We start from the raw sequence: 19,587 nt of genomic DNA on the forward strand, positions 1-19,587 counted from the left end.
CCCCCCTCCCCAAAAAAAGAAAGAAACCGGTTAAGAATGTGTCAGGTGTTTTTATATATTTTCTTCATTCTTTAATTTAAATAGCATTTTAAAATGCTCGGGTGCCTTTTATATTACTCGGAGTCTAGGAAAAATTAAGACGAAAACTCTGTTTTGTATCTATACTCTGAAAACAAATATGTTTCTTTTCCTCGAGTAAACGATTCTATTGAGGCAAGAGTTTATTACTAAGTATTTCTTCTAAAAACTGAAGGAAAAAAAAAAGAGTTGTGTTGAAATTGGTCAACGGTAGAGTATATTTGTGATTATATTGATTGACTTATCTTTTGTTGAAGGAATTAAGTTATCTGATTTAATCGAATCTACTAATTTTCAATACAATAAATTACAAATGCAAGTTTTAGTTACTAATATGTTTTAATATTTCAGGAAAGAATGTAATGATACATTATATATATACACCACTTTGCCGCAACTTTGTCGAATAGGTTCGAACAAATGAGCAGTCTTCCATCGATTGGGATAAGGACCCTGTAGACGGTGCAGAAATTCTAGGAAGGACATTTTTCTGGAATTCACCGGGAAAATTAGAATTTCCACCCGGAAAATATCGTACAACGACATGTAGCATTGACTTCCCCGGCACCGGAGCTATACCAATTCCTATGTGTAAAGAACTTCTCCAAATCATTTGTGTAAAATGAAACGCCCCTAATAAGAAATATTTGGCGAAAATGGCTTTTAAAATATTACAAAAAAAGTAACGACTTGACAATAACAGCAATGAAAAACAAATGTTCGACTCTTATATATTATGTGCGATAAAATGTTAATTCAATCAAACATACATTAACAGAGATGCCAACTGCTCCAGACGCGCCGAAATATTTGACTAATTTTGTTTACTTTTAAACGGTAACGAAAACGTAACTAAACGTGCACAAAAATTGGAGAATTATATAAACTTGTGAATTATTCATAAATAGTTGAAGATAAAAACCTAATAAATTTAATTTATTTAGCCAAGAATCATACATTAATCAACTTTCACTAGAAAATATTTATTCGCTGTACGGAGCAAGTTGGCATCTCTGCATTAATGACAATTTAAACACAATTGTACCACATTCATTTAAATTTATTTCTTGATTTCCTTCTCAAAAGGTAAAAAGACTCAAATACTTTACTAAGAGGATTTATTTTGTCGAAAAAAAATAGTTTAGTGCGCTGTTAATTATTTACAATGTAAAAGCTCTAGTGTTTAGTCCTAGTGTTTTGATTTTATTGGGCACCTGGGCCGCGAAGCGTCCCCTATCCCATTCATCTGGAATTTTAGAACAGTTTTGGTTGAGCAATGAGGTAAGCAGGCAATGGAGTTGCTTTTATGAATGTTTCAAGCTCTTTGCTAGAATAACTAAAAGGGAATCAAAAATAAATTGAGCAGCTTGCTCTAAACTGTGTTTGTTTGATTTTGGAGTTGTTCAGAATTGTATCAGCATGAGTAAACGTTATTTTCAGAAAGGTTGATGAAATTATTTGTTTTGATAGTTATGATATGAGGCGTCGGAGGTGAAATGTGCAGCTATTGGTCTGTAGTTTTTATCTTTGATATAATTTTCAAATTTAAAGATTTCATTAAAATTTGCTGTTTTACATTCTATGGCTTTATCGAAAAAATCTGCGTTTAGCTTGTATATATGCTGTGATAGAGTTGGTATTTTGAGGTCTGCATGTATATTGGTATTCCGGATGAACCATCTTGCACAGGTTATTTTTCTAAGGATCTTGTTTTGGCATTGGTTTAATTTCTTCAGTAGATGTTGAGGTATCGTTGTCCAGGCAGGTGAGGCATAGGTAAGTATTGGGCGGATCATTGCTGTATATAGTAGCTTCTTTAGTTTAAGTGACATATTCTGATTATATATTAATGGTTGTATGGCTATTATTGCTGCATTTGCTTTATCTATTGTGCTTTTGATGTGATCATTCCAGGTGAGTTTGCTATTGATTATAAGGCCAAGATAATTTGCTTTTTTAACTATTGGTATTGGTATGTTACAATGTAAAAGCTCAAGATAAATCTGTAGTTTAAGTTAGGTGTTTTTAAAAGCTAAAGTGGTAGAAAGAGAAAGAAATATCCACTTTGTTGTCGAGTGTCTTTTTTTTTCCAGGCCACAAATGCCGCTTTTTTTACATTCATATTTTACGTATCATTTTTCATGTGGTTTGAATTAATAAAACAACTCTCTTTTCAAGAAAATGACAAAGTAATTAATTTAAAAGCGCCTGTATCCAAATTGAAAATTAAATCCTTTTAATTGGCATAACTCCAACTCTAACTAACAAGCTGAATATATGCCAAAACAAAATCCTACGAAAAGTCACCAGGGCTCAATGGTTTATCAATATCGAAGAAATTCATAGAGACCGCAATATTGATCCAAATAATCAATATATTGGTAAAATCAAATTTAAACTTTTTTGCTAAGTGTTAAGACATCCAAGTGTAGGACCGCAAACTTCAACGAAAATCTGAGAGAAAATTTTATTTTCGAAAATCTGAGAGAAGACATTTTAATAACACCCATAACAGCTTTTTGCTACTGTGATGACTCCTTATGTAAATATCAAAATATGTTAATAACATCACCTGTATATATCACCTGATCTTCTCTATTCTATGTACTACGTATATCTAATATATACATGAAGCTGTGTACTGATGTACATGCTTCAAACATGCTTTTCATGCTTTTTATTACCATGTGAACTTTATGGGCCCAAAAAACTTTTCATTTATTACTTTATTTGTAACTTGGCATGGCAATTATTGCTCTGCGTCTTTTTTTTTTTTTTTTTGTAACATATTGCCTTGTAACATATTTCAAAATTACCAAGTTGTTCTTTACACATTGCTTGTAATCTTTTAATGAATGGGAAAAGGGAAAAAAATGCAATGTGCTTTGGATGTTCCTTCTCTATTAAAAAGAGATACTATTTTGTTTTCAATTGCAAAAGAAAGAATTACAAATATTTCTTCTTTTTTAAATTTATAAAGACACAATAAAGAAGGAGCGTTACAATGCTACACGCTACATTAAAGACCTGTTAAGAGCAACTGAATGACTGTTCACATGGAAATCGCAGGAATTCGTCTCATACAACAACGCCCCTATAGTTCGTTGCGATCGCAAATTGTTACCCCACCCGCAAATAAACTGCTTTAAAAATAGTTTGGCTGCCAGTTTTATCTTTTTTACCCTAATTATCGACACCCTGAGAATGCATATATGACTGGCCAGTCTCGAAGAGGTTAGCAGTCAACATTACATAAAGGAAGATGAAGTGTAATGATAGATGACCTAAGCTTTAATATTATAATTATTTTAGGAAAGAGGAGTATTTATAAGAGCATATTTATAAGGAGAAAAAAGGAATATTTATGTGTGCTTATCATACATTCATACAATCGTCAACATAGAAATGGTGACGTCATGATGTTAATCGTCAACATACGAAGTTTAGATACAATAGATAGTAACGCCTACTTTAATCTTCTATGCTTTGCTCGTAGTGCGGACCGCATTCGGTAATTAGGATCTTAAGTTAAATGGGGATCAACGTGAATAAAATTTTATTTTCAAACAAATAATGTCCACAAAGTCAAAATTGTTAAAATCTTATGAAATAATAAAAGTGTTTGTAAATATACCTTTATTAAAGCACTTACAACCGAAATGGTACTTAAAAATATCGTAATTTTATTGAAGTTCCGGCAACCAGAGTGAGTTCCTCACAATCAAAACAGTTTAATGTGTTTCCCCTCCAAAGTTATTCATAAAACCTAATCTACGATGGGTTTTTTTTTAAAAAAAAAGAGGAAAAACACGTAGCTAAAATTAAATTAAATATTTATTTCAAATGCTACCAGTATTTAATTTTTTAAAATTTTATTAGGTTTTCTAAAATTACACGATCGTTGCGTAGCTTCTGTTTACTATAAATTCACAAATAATATATCAGAGCTTTCTGCGTCATTAATTGAGAGCGGAAGGCTAGTTATCAGACAGAGTCACAGACAAGGCAGAGAACAGAACTCGGATTCAAATATCATGAAGTAAATCACCATAAAAGCAAGCGCGTGAGCAAGTTGAAGTTCTCGTTTTTGCTGCAAAAATTACTACCTTTTTGTCAAAAGATGCACATCAATTTATAAACAATTGTAGACAGAAAGCTAAATATTTTTCAGAGTGTTATTTGAAAATTTTATTCAAGCAATAAATTATTTTTCAGCAATTTTTACAATCATTGGTTAATGTGTCGCATTAAAATTTAATTCATTAAAATATAACATGCAAAAATTAAAATGGTTAAGACTGAATTAAATTCCTTTTTTATTAATATGATTTAATGTATCGGAGATTTTTTTGCTTTCAAGTATGAATATTTATGAAATTTTACTCATATGATTGTAAGCTATCGTTAAGAATAAATAAGCTTCAAACGCGAATCATCATTGTTATTAATTTTTCTTTCTTTTAAAAGTATAACTAAAGCTTTTTACTAGTTTTTTTAAATAATAAAAGCGTTAACTCTTAATGACATCTTATATTTGTTTATATATACATTTAAACACAACAAATGATGTTTAAATTTACTTTATTTCACGTCTAAGAGTTTTGCAAAAGTACGAATGTTTTGCTAGTTTCAGATTCTAATATTCGCTAATTCTTAAATACTACTTATTTAATTAAAAAGCTTATTATTAATTCTGAAAAAACGAATATTAAAACATCAAAGATAAATAACACTTGCTCGACTTTTAACGGTTATTTGATAAGTAAGTGTCTCGTTAGATGGAATTGATCCATTTTCTTTTTTATTTTACTCACCTTTCGAAAACCTAAATACTGATACTTTAGGTCCATTTTTGTAGTTCCCTTCACATCTTGGAATTGCAGAAGCATATGGCTGTAGAATAAGGCAACGTATATTTTTTAAAAATCGTTTAAATCGACATATCCGAAGGACAAACGAGAATGCTATTCAATGAAGGAAAAATATTTCAAATTGGCGGCTAATCGTACATCACCATAGTATGTGACGTCACTAAAACACCTTGATGATCTCAACAGCCTTTTTTCCCTGTGGCTATGCCTCCTATAATTGAAAACCTCCACACGCTTTTTTGTAGTTAGTCCGATCAGACCACTATGAAGGTAAACCAATTGTAGAAATTTTCCACAGGAAGGCTGTGGACGTCTGGGGTGGGTAGTCGGTGAACCAACTGAATTAGTGAAAGAACCATTTAATATGAAATCAATTAAAAATCAGAAAGTGGTAGTAATTATTTTTTTAAAAATTTGTTTAATTCATGAATATAATTTGTTTGTTTTATTTACTTGTCAACCACTACAGATTCAATTCTCAGATATCTATGATAAATTTCTCTCAAGTATACTTTTAAAATAGAATTTGGGTTTATGCGCACAAGTGGTTCACTTTTTAAATAATCTGCGCAGAATACTTATAAGAAACCGTGTGGAGTCTTTATGATGTAGGAGGTGATGGTCGTGTGATGTGTGCTGGAACACGGTTTAGTATTTCTGCCAACATATCTTGCAAAAACACAAGTTATGAATTTCCATTTAGGCGATTTAGCAGTAGGTATGCCCAATCAGAGAACCATGCACAATTCCGGCCGAAACATTTAGCGCGAAAAATCGTTGGAATGAACGTGGGCGTGTTACGTTCGTGTCAGACACGATAGTTGTAGATATTCGAATGACTTTCGCGGGTGAATGTGCATTCGTCAGTGAACAACAATTGTGCACAAAAACCCGAGTCCACAGCTGTCTGTTTGAGAAACCACGACATATAATTGACAATGTGTCTGGTAATCCGATAATTCCAGACCCTGAAATTTATGAGCAAGGTTGGGATGCATTTCTTCATCTCGCTAGGGAACGTGAACGACTTGTGACAGTGCCCATGTGGAATATTCAGGCTTTTTGCTGATTCTATGCACAATGTCAACCGTTATAAATGTCGGTGCTGTAACACTCCGGCCACATCCGGTATCCTGCATGCAACTTGAAAAAGAACCTCTTTCTCTGGGTTGTTGGTGCAGTCCTTAATCCTTTTGAAGGCCGTGGTAAGTATACTTACCACCACGTTTTACCACTTTTAATTTAGGTTTCCATTTTTCAATAACTTCAGCTTTCTTGAAGTGAGTTTGAATAAAATTGGTAACCATTTGTCACTTTTAAAAAACGTATAAAAGTTATAAAATACATAATTCCTTTTGAAGTTTGTAGCATTTAAGGAATTTATTTTATAAATAAAGAAAAATAAAAGTCAGTAAGTTCCTAATAGGTCATGTTAAATATATTTACCACCAAAAAAATGGCATTTTTATAAACTAAATGAGTTTCTTTTTTTACATCAATTACTGTTCTTAAAACAATTTCAATTCCAAAAATACTTTAATTTACCTTTACTAGAAGTAAAGGGCCCGTTAAAGGGTTAAATTTATTGAAAATTGTTACATTTATTAAAAATTTCGCTGTCAACTAAATTTTTATTTTTATCATAGTCAAATCCGTGTCTAAAAATCTTCTATTATTTATTAAATAATTTTTAAAATAAAAATTTATTTTCCATTAAAAGTAAACAAATTATATGAAATCCTCAGCATTAAAATTTTATAATTAAAATTCAACCTAATTATAAGCTTTGAATTATACAGCATAATATTATTTCCTTGCACACATCCAGTTTCGGGCCAATACAAGGTAACTAACAAATCCAACGATCAGTAAAAACGTGCCATGAAATGAATATATTGCCCTCTATTTACATTTCTATTTTCATATTTTAGAATCTAGCAAACATGTTACAAAAATAATTTCAATAATTTTTGAAAAATGTCGGATTGTCGAAGTATATATGAAATGACTTTATTTATTACATTTTGTGTTTTCTTCTGTATTTTTTTTATTTTTTATTTTTTGGTTGATATGCATATACTCAAGTGCTTAATTTTAGCCAATGGTGTTTCTAAACTGTTAACGTTAACATACATGTGAAATTCCTTTAATAAAGTTGTTCATGTAGGTTCTTCACTTTTTGTCTTTACTTCATTCTTTGGTTTATATTGAATCTTGAAATGCTCGGGTGCATTTTATAATACTCGGAGTCAAGGAAAAATTGAGACACAAACTCTGTTTTGTATCTATATTATGAAATAAATTATGTTTCTTTCTGCGAATAAACGATTCTATTGAGGCAGGAGTTTATTACTTTGCATTTCTTCTAAAAACCGATAAAATCAGAGTTAGGTTGAAATTAGTCAACGGTTGAGTACATTTATGATTGTACTTGATTGACCTATCTTTTGCAAAAGGCATTAAATTATATGATTCAATCGAATCTGAAAATTTTTAATGTAATAAATTACAAATGCAAGTTTTAGTTACTGATATGTTTTAATATTTCAAGAAAGAATGTAATGATACATTATATATATACACCACTTTGCCGCAACTTCGTCGAGTAGGTTCGAACAAATGAGCAGTCTTCCATCGATTGGGATAAGGATCCTGTAGATGGTGCAGAAATTCTAGGAAGAACATTTTTCTGGAATTCACCGGGAAAATTAGAATTTCCACCGGGAAAATATCGTACAACGACGTGTAGCATTGGCTTCCCCGGCACTGGAGCTATACCAATTCCTATGTGTAAAGAACTTCTCCAAATCATTTGTGTGAAATGAAACGCCCCTAATAAGAAATATAAATAATTTGATGAAAATGGTTTTTGAAATATAAAAAAAAGTAACGACTTGACAATAACAGCAATGAAAAACAAATGTTCGACTCTTATAAATTATGTGCGATGAAGTGTTAATTCCATCAAACATACATTAACAGAGATGCCAACTGCTCCGGACGCGACGTAATATTTGACTAATTTTGTTTACTTTTAGACGGTATTCAAAAACGTGATTAAACGTAAACAAAAATTAGAGAATTGAATAAACTTTTGAATTATTNATGTCTGACTTCGCCAGTTGCTGGGAGATTAAACGTATACAAAAATTGGAGAATTGAATAAACTTTTGAATTATTCATAAATAGTGGTAGAGGAAAAACTAATAAATTTAATTTATTTAACCAAGAATCATACATTAATAAACTACCACTGAAAAATATTTATTCGCTGTCCGGAGCAAATTGTCATCTCTTCATTAATGACAATTTAAACACAATTGTACCACATCCATCTAAATTCATAACTTGATTTCCTTCTCAAAAGGTAAGAAGATTCAAACACTTTACTGAGAGGATTAATTTTGTCGAAAAAAAATAGTTTTGTGCGCTGTTAATTAATTACTACGTAAAATCTCAATATAAATCTGTAGTTTAAGTAAGGTGTTTTTAAAAGCTAAAGTGGTAGAAAGTGAAAGAAATATCCAGTTTGTTGTCGATCGTCACTTTTTCCATGCCACAAATGTCGCTTTTTTCGCATTAATATTTTACGTATCATTTTTCTTGTGGTTTAAATTAATAAAATAACTCTCTTTTCAAGAAAATGACAAAGTAATTAATTTAAAAAAGCCTGTATCCAAATTGAAAATTAAATCCTTTTAATTGGCATAACTCCAACTCTAATTAACAAGCTGAATGTATGCCGAAACAAAATCCTACGAAAATTCACCTAGACTCAATGGTTTATCCATAGGAAAGAAATTCATAGAGACCGCAATATTGATCCTATCGAGCAATATATTGATAAAATCAAGTTCAAACTTCAAGCTAAATGTTAAGACATCTAAGTGCAGGACCGCAAACTTCAACGAAACTTTTCTTTTCGAAAATCTGAAAGAGGACATCTCAATAACACCCATAACAGCTTTCTTCTGCTGTGATGACTCCTTATGTAAATATAAAAATATGTTAATAACATGACCTGTATAGATCACCTGTTCTCCTCTATTCAACTGCATGATATAAGCAATAAGTATATCTAATACGTGCATGAAGCTATGTACCGATGTACATGTTTCAAACAACTTGTTCTTATTATATGAACTTTGACCCATGTGAACTTTATGGGCCCCTAAAAACTTTGCATTTATTACTTTATTTGTAACTTTGCACGGCAATTATTGCTCTGCATATTTTTTTCTTTTCTTTCAGTAACACATTGCCTTGTAACATATTTCAAAATTACCAAGTTGTTCCTTACACATTGCTTGTATTCTTTTAATGAATGGGAAAAGGAAAAAAAACAATGTACTTTGGATGCTCCTTCTCTATAAAAAGAGATACTATTTTGTTTTCAATCGCAAAAGAAAGAATAACAAATATTTTTTCTTTTTTAAATTTAATAAGCAACACTAAAGAAGGAACGTTACAATACATAAAGTAAGATGAAGTGTAATGATAGATGACCTATGCTTTAATATAATAATCATTTTAGGAAGGATGAATATTTATAAGAGTATATTTATTAGGAGCACAAGGAATATTTATGCGTGCTTATCATACAATCGTCAGCATACAAATGGTGTTGTCATGGTGCTAATGGCCAGCATACGAAGTTTAGATACAATAGATAGTAACGCCTACTTTTATCTTCCATGCTTTACTCGCAGTTTGGACCAGCTTACATTCGGTAGTTACTATCTTAAGTTAAACGAAGATCAACGTGACTATAATTTCCACAAATATGAAATTGTTAAAATGTAAAGAAATAATAAAAGTTTATTAAATATACCTTTATTAAGGCACTTGCAACCGAAATATTACTTAGAAAAATTTTAATAAAGTTCGGTCAATCAGGGTGACTTCTGCACAATCAGAGCAATTTAATATGTTTTCTATTCATTGTTATCCATAAAACGTAACCTTTGATGGTGTTTTTATCTTTTTCAAAAAACATAACTAAAAACTCAAATTAAAAATTTTGTCTTTAATGTTTCCAGTATTTAATTATTATAAATTTCATTACATTTTCCGAATCTAATATTATTAAAACGTGTATATAATGTAAACATCTATATTACTTCTAATTCCATACCAGCCAACTTTTAATCCCTTCCATAATCATTTTTCCCAGTGGTATTAAAATGGAATTAAAACTTCAATTTTAAGCAAACAATTACGTTGTATTTGAGAAAACTTAAATTGGCAACCATGATAGTAGCGCATATTAATATATGTGCTTAATTTTTGTAAGAATAGTGGTGATCAAAATCATCCAAAAATTAAGTTTATAAAAGAAAGAATAGTATATACTTACTACCACTTTAAATATGAAAATAAAATCTTTCGGATAATCCGAAAAAGTTGGCAGGTATGGAATTCTCATATTATTTCATACTTGTTTATAATGTTGAATAGATTTATAATTATATTTACCATTGACTAATGGGACTTCCCCAGTATTCACCCCATATTTACAGACTATGAAATTATCTTCAGCTCTTTAATTGACTTTAACTCATCAAATATGACTGTAATTCTACAGAGGCTTCACTGCCGCCACTCGAATCTCTTCTTTACCATTAGTCTCAATTATTTTAACAGATCAGATGAAGGAGTAAGATGCCCTCTTCGCGGGCAGGTACTCCACGACAAATCCTATCAAATCAAGTCAATATTAAAACGTTGGTCAGTTGTACAACAAATCTAGCAATACTTTCTGCGAAAGGCATGATTTTCATTGAAATGCTAAATAACAGGTCACCGTCAAGGTAAGTTGTCAGGCTATCTATCACTTTTGTAATTCTGCAACTTCAATGAGGGGTGGTAAACTACACATAAAAAGGCAAGACCTCTTTGGCAGCATCGTCAGTAGAAGGGTTGTATTTGCGTTATTGTTCAATGTGTGAATTGAGAATTTTTAACAGATTTCGGTAATGAAAAATAATTGTTAGTTGTTTGGTGTGACATATCATGATTAGAGCTTCGAGTTACAGATGAAGGGGTACGTTGAGGAATAAGTTGACAGCTTATAAGTTCCACTTGTTTCTGAGGTAATTCAATTTTAATTCTGCGCTATCAATGCAGTTTTCTTTGAAATATTGTGCATTGTCATCATTTGTCGATTACATGCGAAGAGTCAAAAGTTCTTCTAAAGTTTCGTCATCTATTTTTTTAATATTATCACTCACTGTACTGGATATTGAGTTATTTTTATTTCTTCAGAGTAAGAGATTTCTTTAACGCAAATCTGATTTTAATTGGCTGACAGTTAAATGAGTCAATGGTTCCACATTCAAGGCATTCAGAATAGTATTCACGTTTGTTGACATAGTGGTGAAGAGAAGTGCAGTGAGAGGAATCTGTTTTGGCGACGTCTATTATCGAGAAGCTTGGCGAGTAAAAAGCAATATTGACTAGATTGAAATTTTAAAATTTTCATGGAAGAAATGTTATTTTTCGTCAGAATAGGGTTACCTGGGTGAGTCGTGGCAACTTCTCCTAGATAAGAGCAGGAATCAGCACGGGTTACCATAAATATCCTTTAGTAGTCCAAACGTAATGACATATTTCGTATTTTCAACCACTGCGCAGCTTAGTACCCTTAACGAAATAAATTTAACGCAGCTTAATACCCTTAACGTTTGTTGACATAGTGGTGAAGAGAAGTGCAGTGAGAGGAATCTGTTTTGGCGACGTCTATTATCGAGAAGCTTGGCGAGTAGAAAGCAATATTGACTAGATTGAAATNTTCAAAAATAAAAAATAAAAAGTTTATTTTTTTGCAAAAAAATAAATGAATTAATAAATAATAAATAAAATAAAAGGGAAAAAACAACGGCTGTGTATATACGGCAAAGTTGGAAGACAAGGCGTTTAATTTGCATGAAATAAAGTTGAGAGGGATGAAGATATTAAAAAATATAAATTAATCAAAAATAAAAAACAATGAACATTGGTTAATCTTTTTAAAGCAGAACACGGCAAACATTTGAAGAACTAGCTTACAACTGATAACTTCCGATTTCATGATCGCATACTGTTATAGATGTATGTATTATACGGCAATTTTTTGTATTTTTGTCTTCAATTCATTACAAATTAAAGTGAAGTCAACATTGCTTAGTTTATTCCTATGAAAAAATCTGATTTCAGAACGTGCAGAACTGTTATAGTTATAGAATAGTATATATTTCAGTATCTATATAATTCGGAAAGCAACAATAAAGAATCATCCGAATTGCTTGAAATAATATCCTTTATGTTGATTATTAATGTATTTTTATCGTTTTCTTTGTAAGTATTTCTTTAATTTTGAATGATAAATTTTAACTAGAATTCAGCTATTTTGTTTTTAAGTTACATATTGAAATCCATAACGAGAACATGCAATTATAAAATTTTATTGTGTGATATGTCATCTTACAGTAATTTAGGGATTAGCTATGTATATATTATTTGAGAATAAAGTTTTGGAATTCTCCGGATTTATAAAACAGGTATGTGTTATAATTTTTATAATTAAAAATTTTACTTGTAAATAAATTTTTCTTCTTATTTGATCATAATTTTCTATGCAATGGTTTTCTACGTCCTATTATGAATAAAATAGCATGAAAGCTTTTAATTTTAATGTGAGGAATTTTCAGAATTGTTTCTTTTTTCTTTCATAAGCATTCTTTATGTTTTTTATAAAAACTTAAAATTTTTTATAAAAATTGTTGTCAAAAATCTTTATTTGCAAAATTAAATCATATAAAACTATGAGCTTATGTATATTTTTTGTTTATTTTAATATTTGAAGTAATATGATTCTTAAAACTGTGGAATGTAAAGTTTAAATAGACCTTTCATGTTATATCATTAAACTTACTAAAACTATTTCACTGGCATTAGGTTTTAACTCTAATAAGAAGATACACATTTTTTTTCTGTTCATTCACAAATATTTTTCCAATGTGCTTTGGATGTTCCTTCTCTAAAGAAAAGGGATACCATTTTGTCTTCGTTTGCTTAAGAAAGAATAATAAATATTTTTCTTTTTTAAATTTAATAAGCCACAATAAAGAAGGAACGTTGCAATGCTACACGCTACATTAAAGACTTCTCTGGAACAACTGAATGACTGCTCATATGGAAAACGCAGGAATTCGTCTCATACAACAACGCCCTCTATAGTTCGTTGCGAACTATAATTATTAGCCCGCCCACAAATAAACTGCTATAAAAATTTCGGAAAGAAATTTCGTTGTTATGACGGGAGATTTAATTGTATTTTTTAGAAACCAACTTCACACTTAAGCCGCATTATCATTATGTGTTTTGAGAGCTGATATAGCAAGGCTTGTGTGTGAAAAAGTTAAATTAATTCTGCGCAATAGTCTTTGGTAGGTGCCCTTTTAAATATGGGGAGAAGTAAGCAGCATTTTAGTCATATTTTACATTTTTACTATAGAAAAGGTAAAAATGCTGCTCATGGCAGAATACCAATGTGTATGGAGAAGATGTGTTGACAGTACGCCAGTGCCAGAACTGGCTTGCTCAATTCCGATCCGACAATATTGATGTCGAAGATGCACCACGAAGATCCTGGAAGGCCGGTTGAAGCTGATAAAGGCATGATGAGTTGATGGAAATCGGCGAATAACAACACGTGAGATCGGTGAGAGGTTAAATTTATCGAATTCAACTGTTTATGACCATTTGAAAAGCCTGGGATTAACCTCGAAGCTCGATATAAGGGTTCCCCATATTCTCACGGAGAGGAATTTGTGTCGTCGCGTTGACTTCTGGGATTCGCTTCTCAAGCGACACGAAAATGATTCATTTTTGAAGCACATCATTACTGGGGACGAAAAACGGGTTATCTATAACAATGTCAAACACAAGAAATCACGGAGCAGAAAAGATGAACCGGCTCAAAGCATTTCGAAAGCCAATATTCATCAAAAAAGTTGATGCTGTCTGTTTGGTGAGATTTTAAAGGAATAGTTTTTTTTTTATTATTATTTTTAAATTTTTACCGGATAACACAACAATTAATTCAGAAGTCTATTGTCATCTGCTGGACAAACTGAATGATGAACTTCAACATAAAAGGGCAGAATTAATTAACAGAAAAGGTATAGTGTTCCACCAAGATAATGCGAGACCTCATACAAGTTTGTTCACTCGCCAAAAGCTTTTACAACTTGAATTGGATACAACCCGAAACCCACCATATTCTGCAGATCTGGCGCTATCGGATTATTATTTGCTCTGGTCATTGCAAAATTTTTTGGACAGTAAAACCTTTACTTCAAATGAAGAGGTCAAAAATCACCTGGATCAGATTTTTGCCAGGAAAGACCAAAAATTTTATGACCGTGAAATCATGCCACATCCAGAAAGATGGAAAAAAGTGTTGGACCAGAAAATATAATTTAATAAAATATTTATTCATTATACGAAAATTGTCTTTTATGTCGCCCCCAGAAAACGAAATTATTTTCCGAACAACCCAATAGTTTGGCTGCCACTTTTATCTCTTTTACCCTGATTATTGTCACCCTGAGACTTCATATAAAACTCGCCAGTCTCGAATAGGTTAACAGTCAACATTACATGAAGGAAGATGAAGCGTAATGATAGATGACTAGTGCTTTAATATTATAAATATTTATTAGAATCAATAGAAATGATGACGTCATGGTGATAAACGTCAATGTAGAAAGTTAAGATACTTTAGACAGTAACGCCTACTTTTATCTTCCATGCTCTACTCGCTGTGCGGCCCAGCTTGCATTCGGTAATTACTTTCTTAAGTTAAACTGAGATCAACGTGAATAAAATTTAATTTCAAATAAATAATTTTCTACAAGGTGAAAATTGTTAAAATTATATGAAATAATAAAAGTGTTTGTAAATATACCTTTATTTAGGCACTTACAACTGAAATGGTACTTTGGAAATATCGTAATGTTATTAAAGTTCTGGCGATCAAAGTGAGTTAACAAAGCAATTTAATGTGTTTTCTCTGCATTGATATTCATTTGCATTGTTATTCAAATCTACGATGGGTTTTTTTAAAGAAAGAAAAAAATCACATAACTGAAATTAAATTTAAATTTTGATTTTCCAATCTACCAGTATTTAATATTTTTAAATTTTATCATGTTTTCTAAAATTATAAGATTCAGTGCTTAATTATCTAGTCTTTTCTGTCTATGACTTACGTACCTGCCAACTCCCCCGTATTTTGCGGGAGATTTTATTTTCATATTTAAATTAAAGTGGTAGTACATATATGCTATTTTATTCTTTTATAAATTCAATTTTTAAATGATTTTGATCACCACTATTCTTACAAAAATTAAGCTTATATATTAATATGCGTTACTATCATTGTTGTCAACTACAATTAATCAGGTTAATTGATTTTGCCAGTGATGGTATCTTTAAAAATGAATCCACCGCACTGCTCATGCTGGACGTGGCCAAAGCATTTGACCGCGTCTGGCATGAAGCATTAATTGTTAAATTAATAAATCAAAATTTACCATTTGATATTATTAAGACTCTTAACTCATACCTAACAAATAGGACATTCCAAATTAAGCTTAATGGTGAGCTCTCAAATAAAAGAATTATACGTGCCGGAGTCCCACAAGGTAGCATCCTGGGACCGGTATTGTACTTAATTTTCACCAGCGATTTTCCCATTAACTACACAAATCAGAATTATTTTATCGCTTTTTATGCTGATGACACAGCAATTGCTATGAGATCATTAAACCCAGATAATGCTGTTAAAAGCCTTAATGAACATATGCCCCCAATTGAAGATTGGTGTCGCAACAATAAAATAGCGATTAATACTGAGAAATCTCAACTTATGATCATTAGGAGGAAAAAAAGGCACAAAAAAATTAAAAGTGACGTCATCCTCTTTAATAACAAAATTCCAATCACGAATAAGGCAACTTACCTAGGAGTTACCTTTAATGACAAACTCACGTGGAATCTCCACCTACAAAGTATTATTAATAAAACCTATGCAGCCTATAACTGCCTTAAACCTTTACTAAATGCAAACTCTTCACTCCCAATTAACCTCAAGCGTCTGCTATACTTGCAGTGCCTAAGACCAATACTCACCTACGCCTGCCCCGCCTGGGGCAATATAATCAACAATACCCAGACCAAAAAACTGGAGACTGTCCAAAACAAAATACTAAGACGCCTTACTGGTGCACCTAGATACCTGCCTAACATTCATATCAGAAAAGACCTTAACATAGACCCTATTATGAGTTTTATCAACAAATTAAATGCTAGTTTCTATAGCAAATCTAAAAATAATGACCCAGGAGGGTTTAACACCCTTCTGAACAAACAGCTTATTATGGATATGAAAAACCACAACCCAATCACTGCATTCTTGCTCTCTGATTGTGTCTTATCAAAGTACTACAAATAGTGGCCACCCTTTATATTTATGGATGCTCGCAGAGAGAGGAAATGACCAGAAGGGTGATCCTTGACTCGCGAGCATACCACCCCTAGATTTATACCTAAATTTCTTTTGCCACTCTTACTTCATCGCTACCATCATATATTGGACTTATCGCTTTTAGTATAAACTAATTTGTGACTTCTGCTTCTGCGTTTTCGCTCGCCACTCTACTCATCACTGCATCGCCACCATTACAGGCGCCCACGGGCACTATCTCAGATGGAAAAGTCAATTGTCCGCTTCGCGGACAGGCACTTTGTATGCTACACCAGTTCAAAATCAAGTTCATTGTTGTCAACTAAATTGTTTTCAAATACAACGTATTTGTTTGCTTAAAATTGAAGTTTTAATACCACTGGGAAAAATGATAATGGAAGGAAATAAAAGTTGACACGTCTGGAGTTATATATTTCAGAGCATTCTGCATCATTAATTGATCGCGGAAGGCTGTTATTGGAAATGAAGTAATAATTCAAAGGCAAGCTAGTTGTAGGATGATTCATCACTTTGTATTTGTAATTGTTTCTCTGTATTGGATTGGACTGAATCGCCAATCTCGTGTAAGTGCTGCATATATATTCAACATTTTTTTTTAATTTTATTACATCTGCGTAAATGTTAATATTATTCTAACCGCTGTAAATACTTTTATATTCTTATCTAGTTTAATCTCAATCGTGTTTCAATTTCTATTGGTTTTATGCTCAAGACTTTAACGTTTGGTGCTTAACAACTATTCTCACAATATATGAATCAAAATTCTGACGAATCAATTAAAGCCGCTCGAGGCAGAATACTTAGACTTCAGCTATGTTCTAACGTATGTAATTACTAGGTCATTAAATTATAACACTTCAGCTTAGTTCGCAGCCTCAACTCCCTGAGCGCATAAAGCATGTTCTTCTGGGAAGTACAGCAGGGTCTGCATCGTGGAATTAATTTCTTCCGCTAAACAAGGGAAGTAACTTTTTCAGCTGCTTAATTGTATCTCCTTATAGTGGAGGACAAAACTGTCACTTTTCTGATATTGTTATCTCTAGTCCTGTGATTCGAAAGCAGCAGAGAGAAATAGCAGTGACTGTCATTCTAAAAAACATTATTAAATCGATACAATTAAATACACGATTTAAGCTACATGTATATAAAAAAAATACTACTAACCGAATATAGCACTGTTACTAATTATAATTTTTATTCGTAGAAATCTAACAGTTGCTTTATGTAACAATGATTAATTTTCGAGTTTATTTCAGTAAAATTCGATGACATTCTCAAGAATACCAACTATTCCACTTTCTTTAAAGTTTTAAAAAATTGGAAACGAATTAAATAGTGAAGCTTGTAGAATAAAGATTTTTTTTCATTGACCACTTGGGTTGACGTTTATGAATTCAGGCTGATTAGCAATATTTGTTAGCCACTCTATCAAGGCCACCGTATTAAGAGGACTCACGTTGCTCCTACAATAAGGACAGATAGCAAAAAGAATAGAAGAAGATCCATGCCTTCTCCGGAATTCGAACCCAAAACTTTTCTGATGCAAGGCCAGTTCCCTAACCCCTACATAGTACGGCCGGTAGAATAAAGATAGTTATAACGATATTTCAAGAGTCTCAGCACGAGATGATAAATGGAGAAACTGAAAAATGGGTAAGTAAGGGTACCGGGGAAATAAGCGACGGCATCATAATGAAGTTTTAGGTGCATGAAGATGTTGAAGAAGAAATATTAAATTATAATATTCGAGAAGCTAGATACTCAGGGATAAGCAGATAAGATATGAACCACTGTAATACGACATCTTTTCTGAAGACAAAGAAATTAGGACAGAAGTGATCTGACGATTTCAACTACCTCATGATCTGAGAATAGACGCTTACAGTCTTTGCTAGGCGGGGAGGCCTTATTCAGAGAAAAGTAAAGTTTTTTCCTTGTCTATTTCAATCCAGACTCAAAGTCACTGTAATTAGCTGTGCGAGGTTGGTCGCAATTGCAGCACAATGCAATCTCAGTTAAGTCCTTAGTACAAGTCTAGTAGGGTTGGAGCCCGGCACACTTCATGCATCGTGATTACTAAGGCCCGGATTTTGATGACATTTGCATTTTTGGACATTTTTTGTCTTTTGGAGCATTTTTTTAGATTTATAGGGCATTTTTCTTTTGATTTTGGGGCGTATTTTGCATTTTAATGCATTTTTTAAAGTTTTTTGTTAATTTTTTCCAATTTTTATTATTTTTTTTTATCAATTTTCATTATTACACTGGCTTCCAAACAATGAAGAAAATCTATAGAATATTAACAGGTGAAGCAAAATCTTTTCATATTGAAGAAGAATTGTCAGTAAGTGAGACCGTCTTTTTCAAGTACGCACCTATAACATCATTAGACGTTGAAAGAAGCCTCTGCAGGAATGAAAATTTTCTTTCAGACCAGAGACTCTCGTTTACATTTCAAATTATCAAAAAACACTTAATAATCCAATGTAATTCTGATATTTAGTAATATTATGAGATGGAAGTTGTTATATCCATTAAAGTTTCTGTACAAAATAAAAATATTTTGGTGTCAATATATTTTCCTTTTTTTGTTATTTTAGGATATAAAACAAATTTTTCAAACTTTAAAGAACGCAGAACAAGTATTGCATTGCTTTATATTTTTTAAATGACTCATAATAGTTTTAAAGAGCAAAAAAATTTTAATTCAATATTTTTACTTTATTTAAGGCATTTTTTGCGCAATTTTTGGATTTTTAAGGGCATTTTTTGTCTTTTTTAAGGGCAGTTTTTTGACTTTTTAAGGGCATTAGTTCAGATTTTTTAGGTCATCAAAATCCGGGCTCTAGTGATTACCATTACAGTTCCTTTGGACGGGTTCGAAGATCTGGCAGCGATACCTCTAGATATGCCGCCAGCCACACCTGTAAGTGGATCCCCGTCGATGTTGTTGAGGTCGCAGATTCTGCGATGAGATTCCTTATTTTCCAAGATAACTAAGAAGACATACAAATTCAAGTGGGATGCAGCTTCGTGAAATTTTCTAACCCTTCTCCTAGATTGGATTAATTTTGCACAGTCGAATCCCCTTTCCTTCGCAAAATATCT

The 19,587-nt window shown here is 31.9% G+C and overlaps 1 protein-coding gene across 2 annotated transcripts in view; it reads right to left on the reverse strand.

The window, feature by feature from the left end:
- Positions 1-398: 398 nt before the first annotated feature.
- The window catches only part of LOC122271919 (Golgi-associated plant pathogenesis-related protein 1-like), a 38,505-nt gene continuing 19,316 nt past the window's right edge, over positions 399-19,587 (reverse strand). The window contains exon 4 of one of the 2 annotated variants that reach the window (XM_071182096.1): positions 399-711. In XM_071182096.1, coding sequence (XP_071038197.1) covers positions 449-711 — 263 coding nt within the window. In that variant the 3' untranslated portion in view covers positions 399-448. Of the gene's footprint in view, positions 712-7,468; positions 7,782-19,587 lie in introns of those variants that run through there. The other variant, XM_071182095.1, reaches the window with a different exon arrangement.

This window comes from Parasteatoda tepidariorum, chromosome 6, assembly GCF_043381705.1.
Source record: "Parasteatoda tepidariorum isolate YZ-2023 chromosome 6, CAS_Ptep_4.0, whole genome shotgun sequence".
NCBI lineage: Eukaryota > Metazoa > Arthropoda > Arachnida > Araneae > Theridiidae > Parasteatoda > Parasteatoda tepidariorum.